This window comes from Corylus avellana, chromosome ca4, assembly GCF_901000735.1.
Source record: "Corylus avellana chromosome ca4, CavTom2PMs-1.0".
NCBI lineage: Eukaryota > Viridiplantae > Streptophyta > Magnoliopsida > Fagales > Betulaceae > Corylus > Corylus avellana.
This window is the reverse complement of record NC_081544.1, coordinates 30301486-30308774: the sequence shown is the minus strand read 5'-3', so window position 1 is coordinate 30308774 and position 7289 is coordinate 30301486. Positions and strand designations below refer to the sequence as shown.

The following is a 7289-nucleotide window of genomic DNA, read 5'->3' as shown; positions in this document are numbered from 1 at the left end:
AGAATTGACACCAACTCCGGATTAGTAAGTTGATTCTTTCATTTTGAATCTGGAACTCTTTTTTTTTTTTTTTTTTGTTTGTTCATTTTTCTTATCAACCAAACATGGTTAATCTGTATGTTTGATCTGTTGAAAGTCCGATCCTCTGTTGTTTTTTTTTTTTCTTTTTTTTTTCAGCGGGAACCTGACAAAAAGTGTTCATATCTACAGATCATGATCTTTCTCATACTAGTCAGGACCTTGTTTACATTCTCAGTAACCTAACAATTGAGGGTTTATGTGCGTGTGTATTGATCACAGATGGACGACGTGAATCCGCTTCTAAAATTCTTGCAATGCATCCTTTGTTGCCATGTAGAACGTCATGATGATAATGATGATTTAACTTGCTGCATAAAGCCTTTTCGAGAATATTTTCGTGCAAACTCTCGGAACAGAAATCCGGAATACGAATATCTTCCTGTGGATACAACCCCACCAAGTTCTCCAAGACCACGGGTGACTCTGAGTGCTCCATTTTGTCAACCAATTGTTGGCGATTCACCTACATTTTCTTATAGACCATCTCAATCTTCCTATAAACCACCCCAATCTTCTTATAGTCCATCTCCTTCGTCCTCTAAATCCGCAACATCTTCATCTGAACCGTCTCCAGCTTTCCCCAATGCTTTGTTATCTTCCTCCAAACCATCTCAGTCTATATCAAAACCTAATCTGCCTCCCTCTTCTTTTAGTCCATCTGCATCTTCTCCAACTTACTCTAAACCACCTCAATCTTCACCTTCACTGGCCCCATCTTCAGCTAATCCACTCCCGTCAGCCCCGAAACCCGCATCTTCTCATAAACCATCTCTATCTTCCCCTAAAGAACTTCCATATTCCTCTGGACCGTCGCCATTTCCCCACAATGGACCTCCTTCTTCCTCTCGGCCACCACCATCATCCCCTTCGCAATCTCCAGCCTTTAAACCGATTCTTTATATGGCTCCCTCTGATGAAATAAATGGAGAAACGAAGACGAGTTATGTATGGGAAAAGGGTTCACCTATATATGCAATTCCTGAGGATATCAAAGGTCTAATCAAGAAAGACATTGTGCCAGCAGTTCTAAAGCAGCCTTTGTCTCCTTCAACTTATAAGCATTACTTTGCTGCTCTGTTATATGCTGAGGATTTCTACTTTGAGGTACTCATGAATGCCCTTAGATATCAACCTTCTAACTGTTTATAAGTAAGCTGCTTTGTCAAGAACTTAACTTGGTATATCAACCTTCTTATCTACTACTATTTGCGCTTTGAAATCTTGTTTATGGTGAATTGCTTAGTTAATTACTAGTTTTCATGATTATCTTATTATGGAATAACATGCAGCCAACAGTCATCTAGGTCCTTATGATTTGTCCTACTGGTGAAAGTATTTGTAAAGATGTAAGATAAGAGAGATATCAAAATGAATATACTCTATGTATATTAGTGATTAAGAGCTAGAGTGGGTTGGAATTTATTAGGTTTTGGACAGCTGGTGTAACAGATCGAGGTAGCTCAGAATTACCTGATAAAATTTAGTGATCCTGCTGTTATCAGTTTAATTTCGAAAAATATTGATAACCATATGTGCTTTAGAATATTACAAAATATTGAAGCTAGTAGTACTTTTTTGAAATTAGACTCTGTTTCTTTCGACGTAAAATGGTTTCCATTAGAAAATATTTTCACGAAAGTCATTTTCCCTGAAAATGTTTTATGTAGAAAACATTTTATGGCGTTTACCACACACACGGAAAATCATTTTTTTTAAAATATATTTTTATATATATATGTTTTCATTAAATCGTATTAAACTCTAAATTACAAAAAATGTCCCGACCAAGTCTTAGAGGTGTCCGAACCGAGTCTCGCAAGGACTCCACAGGAACTCACCCGGGACCCGCCCAAACCCAGCCCAGACCCTATCAGGACCCCATCAGGATCAGCTCGAGACCTTGGCTGGACTCGCCCAAGACCCAACATGGACATTTTCCGACGTCGGGGACCCGCCTGATTTTCCCTACATGCCAAATACCAGAAAATATTTTCTATAAAATCATTTTTAAGGAAAATATTTTCTCCCGAAAATATTTTTTGACGAAAATATTTTCCGGCAAGTCTCAGCGGGCCCCAATCATGTCCCGAGCGGGTCCAATTGGGTCTTAGTCAAGTGCCGGGTGGGTCCCTAGCCAGTCCCGGTCAAGTCCCGGTTGGGTCTCGGGCAGGTCCTGGCCGGGTCCCGATCAAGTCCCAACAGGGTCCTGGGCAGGTCCCGATTAAGTCTTGATGGGGTCCTGAGCAGGTCTGGTTGAGTCCCGGTCAAGTCCTAGGTGGGTCCCGTTCAGGTCCGGTCGAGTCCCGAGTGGGTCCTGGGTGAGTCCAGTCAAGTCCCGGGTGGGTCCCGGGCAAGTACCGAGCGGGTCCCGTTCAGGTCCGGTCGGGTCTTGGGCAGGTCACGACGAGGTCTTGGGCAAGTCCCGGTCAAGTCCCAATCAAGCCCTGACAGGGTCCTGAGCAGGTCTTGGCAAGATCTGTTGATTTGAAAATGAGATGCTCAAAGTCGAAAAATGGTTTACGGTTCCGTAAACCATTTTTCGAAAATTAAAGAAGAATTTACGGTTAAAAGGAAAATATTTTCCGTTGGCCACTATTTTACGTCGCAGTAAACACCGTAAAATTTAGAAATTATTTTCTGGAAACCATTTTACGTTGAAATAAACGAGTCTAATACTAAGATGCAAATCAATTAGGTATGGGACCGAAATAGTAAACATGTGGGTTGGACTCATTCCAGCTCTAAAATTCAGGTGTGCCGTTCAATAATAATGCAATCTTAGTTACCTATCTAAATGTTGTATTTTTTAACCTATCAACAAAAGAAATTATTAACACAATTTTACTTTATCCTGTTGGACTGGAAATGCAAGTTTGTATTACAAAATGAGTCCTTGTACTCTTTAGTTTAATGCCTGAATAACTTTCAACACAAATACTGCAAGGAACAGAAACGATGCGATAAAAAGCCAATTGAGAAATTACTTACTAGAAAAAAGGTGAAATGAAGCACTACTTAGAAATTTATTTAAATTATGTCTTTGCTATCTCATTTTCACTCCTCTTTTAGATCACAACGGATATTTTAAGAGTGTTTTATATTCTTATTTGCAGAAATCTATCATATAATATTGTATGATGGAGCATTGTGATTGAATTGTTAATTTCTTAAATTTGTATGCTTTTTCATTCTGGCTTGTGGTAATTTTATGGTTTTATTTTTGATGAGTAACTTTATGCTTTTATTGGAATCAGAAATGGAGTGATTTCCAATTGCAGAACGTGATTTTGGAGTTGCAAGAAGCTCAAATTTATAAAAGGTCAAACGAGTACAAAAATTATAATAGAAATGTTGAGAAGGATGATAAAATCTTTGTGGTATTTGAGATTGATTCTGTTCCTGAGAAGCGGCCATTCCTTTTATCAAGAGACTTGGTCTATGCACGACCTTCGGGTAAAACAGTCGAGCCGTTTAAGGTATGCTTCCACTTCCATTAAAATACCCAATAGTTGTGCCAATATAAGGGAAATCTACTTACTATATAGCCTTCTTCACTTGAGAAATTCTGAGGTGCTTGCGCTTTTCTACTTTGGCAACAAAGATAGTAAGCTAAAAATCAAGACAACAAGGATGTGTCCTTATCACACGCCATGACATCAAATGTTTGACCAGATATTGACTATTGAGTAGTACTGTATTGATATTAATTATTAAAAAACAACAATTGATGGTGAACATTTATCACCCACTTACTTCAATTAGATGTATAAACAAATCTAGGGCTCGCCAAAAAAAAAGATCAAATATATTTTTCATCCTTCTTTATCCTTCCGATTGTGTGATAATATTAATTGTCCTTTAATTTTTCGTTTCAAATTAATCTACTATTCCTTCCAATTGTAGAATATATTTTATAAGATATGAATCTTTGATGGAATCTCCTAGTTCTGTTGTGGTTTTGCTCTAGTTCTTCTTGGCATTATAACAAGAAACTAAAGCCCTGGTTTATAAAACCTTAACGATTCTTAAACTCTCAGTACGTAAGAGTGTTTATGAATTCATTTCTTTATTATATCTACAGCACTAACTATCAAAATGGTAAGCAGGGTTTGATCTATCGCGTGGTGAAGAGCACGTGTGTATTAGTCGAATTTGGAGATGATTTCCATTCACAGCATTGTTCAACTCGCAAATATGACATCAGCTTCTCATTCAACAGAGTATGTCTAAAAAGGGCTCATCAGGCAGTAGAAGCTGCATCACATCCTTTGCTCCTGAACTTCCTCTTTCCTGAATGTATCTCCCGAAAGAACATCCTAAACCCACCAGTTCGGGCCTATCAGGAACTTGGTGCAGATCAGTTCTCCGCTGTTCATCGCATTTTAAGCTTTCGCAGCTCACCACCTTATCTTCTTTGCGGCTCACTCAGTGTAAATAGGGCAAATAAGTCTCTATCAAGAACTGGAGTTGTTGTTCGAGAAGCAGTATTTGAAGCATATAAAACCTTCCCAGATAATCGAATTCTTGTATGTGCTCCTATAAACAGCACATGTGATGAGCTGAACAGAAGTCTAAAGGTAGAGATCCCAGAGTCGGATATATTTCGAGCCAACGCTGCATTTCGAGAGATAGATGAGGTTCCTATTGACATTCTTAGCTCATGCATTATAGAGCGGGAATTATTTGCTTGTCCTTCACTCCAGCATCTTAGGAAATACAGGATAATTCTATCAACTTTTGTGAGTAGCTTTCGATTGCACAATGAAGGCATAGCTGCTGGACATTTTAGCCATATTTTTCTAGTGGATGCCTCATCAACCACGGAGCCAGAGGCAATGGTAGCTTTGGCTAATTTTGCTAACGATAATACATCAGTTATAGTTACTGGTGCACCCGGAGACTCTTCAGGTTGGGTCCGCTCTGACGTGGGTAGGAAATATGGATTGAGGAAATCATATTTTGAAAGACTTCTTGAACTCGGGCCATATAGGATCCCCAACAATCCAATGTTCATCACAAAGCTGGATGACTTTGACCGATAGTACCTCTCTGTCACTCTCTTCAATCTCAACTGTTTTTGTGTGAACAGCAATATGCACTTGTGTACATGCTCTCATCTTACTTGGCTTCTACTTTATTGTGTCTTGTTTCTGCTTCGCCTTCGAATTGAAGCTGTATGTATAACTGTTAAGACCTCGTATGCAACTTGGTTTTTATTTCCTTCTCTCTTCCCATGCACTCGTGTTTTTTGATGACTCTTCATATTCATCTCATGCATTAATTATTAACAAGCAAAAACCGATTCCTGGGATTATTTGTTACTTCACTAACTATTTGTATATCATTCAAGCGGTCTTCGCATCATATTAGTTTCCAGACGGATTCCTGTGGCTCTATTAATTGTTTTGCTAGAAAATATTTTGTGGGAAAACGCACTTTTGTTCCTTAGGAATTAAATTAACGCCAGGTTTCATATTATATTATCATTGAACGAAATGGGGGTTTGAAATTATTTTCCCTAAATTAAGGAAAACAATCTTCAAATGAGACAAACTAGTCTAGCGGAGCTCATGTAGGTTTGATCTGATATAAGATTTGTTTTTTACTGCATATTCTTTATTTTCATATTTCATGTTTGTTGGGATAATGCCATAATGGACTGATTACCTTTATAATTTTGTCAGATTTCAAGCTTGTTTCTTTTGTAATTTTCAGATTTCATAAATTTTTTGATAAAAACTTTATACAATTATAATTAGGGTAAATATATCATAAGTTTATGGGTCAACGTGCCAAAATTTTTATCTCCCTAAGTTTTTTTTTTTTTTTGAAAATTTACTTACTGGGTTAATAGAAATACCAAGAAAAATTTTACTGTCAAAATTTTTTTAACTGCCGTTAGCTTAGTTGAAACGCACCGTTTTATCACGTTAGCATATTCATTTTTTTTTAATTTAATTTAAAATAAATAAATAAATTTTTTTAAAAAAAAATTGAAGGGACATGCCACCCTTAAACCCAAGCGGTGGTTAGGGGTGGCCGGCCCCTTCAATTTTTTTATTTTTAAAATTAAATTAATATAAAATTATTGTGTTGGCGTAACAAAATAATGCATTTTAACTAATTTAATGGTAGTTAAAAAATTTAGATGGTAAAATTTTTTTTGACAATTAGATTTACTCAAGAAGTAAATTATTGAAAAAACAAAACCTTGTAAGGAGATAAAAATTTTGACACGTTGACCAAAAAAACTAATGATATATTAACCCTTCAAATTACGATCAGAAAACGAAAAAATTACAAAAGAAAAAAGAGGACATTTATATGACAAGAAGAAAAAGACACACAAGAAGAAGAAAAAGTCAGTTTAACCCACGCTTTCTTGAACACTGTCCGATGTCTGTGGAAGGACAATCTTGTCCGTCCAAGTGTATAAGCGAAAAAGTGCATATTGTGGGCCCTTTCACAGCTTCATACGACTATATAATATAATATAGTACGAGGAAGGAAACCTCTCTTCTACCCTTCTCCGTAGCCTTCAGTCTGCACTATATATCCAGTGCTGCGCAGTCTACGCACGAATGCTTGGAGTTTGCCAATGCATGGGAGCCACAGCTGAGCCTGGTGATGTGGCAATACCCGCTTGGTTGTTTGTGTGGAAAGGTTATGGAAAATCTTTAATCTTTCACCTTCAACCCCTGCGAGTGCAGGGAATGCGCATTTCAGCCAATTGGTTGAAGACCGCCAGAGAATCAAAGTCCTCTCTGTCTGCGCTCTTTATCTTATCTTTGTACGTCTTTCTTTTTATTATTAATTTTTTAATACCTCATTTTTTTTCTTTTTTTTTAATAATCCTTTTTCATCCTCCTTTTAGATTCAAAATAAGGGTTAAATACTTCAGATCTTCTGAGATTTCATAGCTTTATTTATTTATTTTTTTAGTTTCATTTTCATCATAGGAGGTCCTTGTGGTTTTGATAATAGACCAAGTTAATCATCCGTCAGTTGACCGTTAGTTGAATTAACGGAATTTCACGTGAACCAATCAAATGTTGACATGTAACACATATTTAATTTTTTTTTTTAAAAAAAAAAAATTTAAAAATGTATTTTTTTTTAAAAAAAAAATATAAAAGATAAAAGATTTGGCCACCCCCTTTGGCCATGGAGGTGGCCTGGCCACCCCCATCTGGCTGGATGGGGGTGGC

At 37.1% G+C, this 7289-nt stretch overlaps 1 protein-coding gene across 1 annotated transcript; it reads left to right on the top strand.

Annotated features, from left to right (window-relative positions):
- Nucleotides 1-8: 8 nt before the first annotated feature.
- LOC132178929 (probable RNA helicase SDE3) lies at nucleotides 9-5296 on the top strand. The gene is made up of 4 exons (XM_059591516.1): nucleotides 9-24; nucleotides 301-1185; nucleotides 3336-3557; nucleotides 4188-5296. The coding sequence occupies exons 2-4, from the start codon at nucleotides 301-303 to the stop codon at nucleotides 5121-5123; spliced, it is 2043 nt and encodes a 680-aa protein (XP_059447499.1). The 5' UTR covers nucleotides 9-24; the 3' UTR covers nucleotides 5124-5296.
- The last annotated feature ends 1993 nt before the right edge of the window (nucleotides 5297-7289 follow it).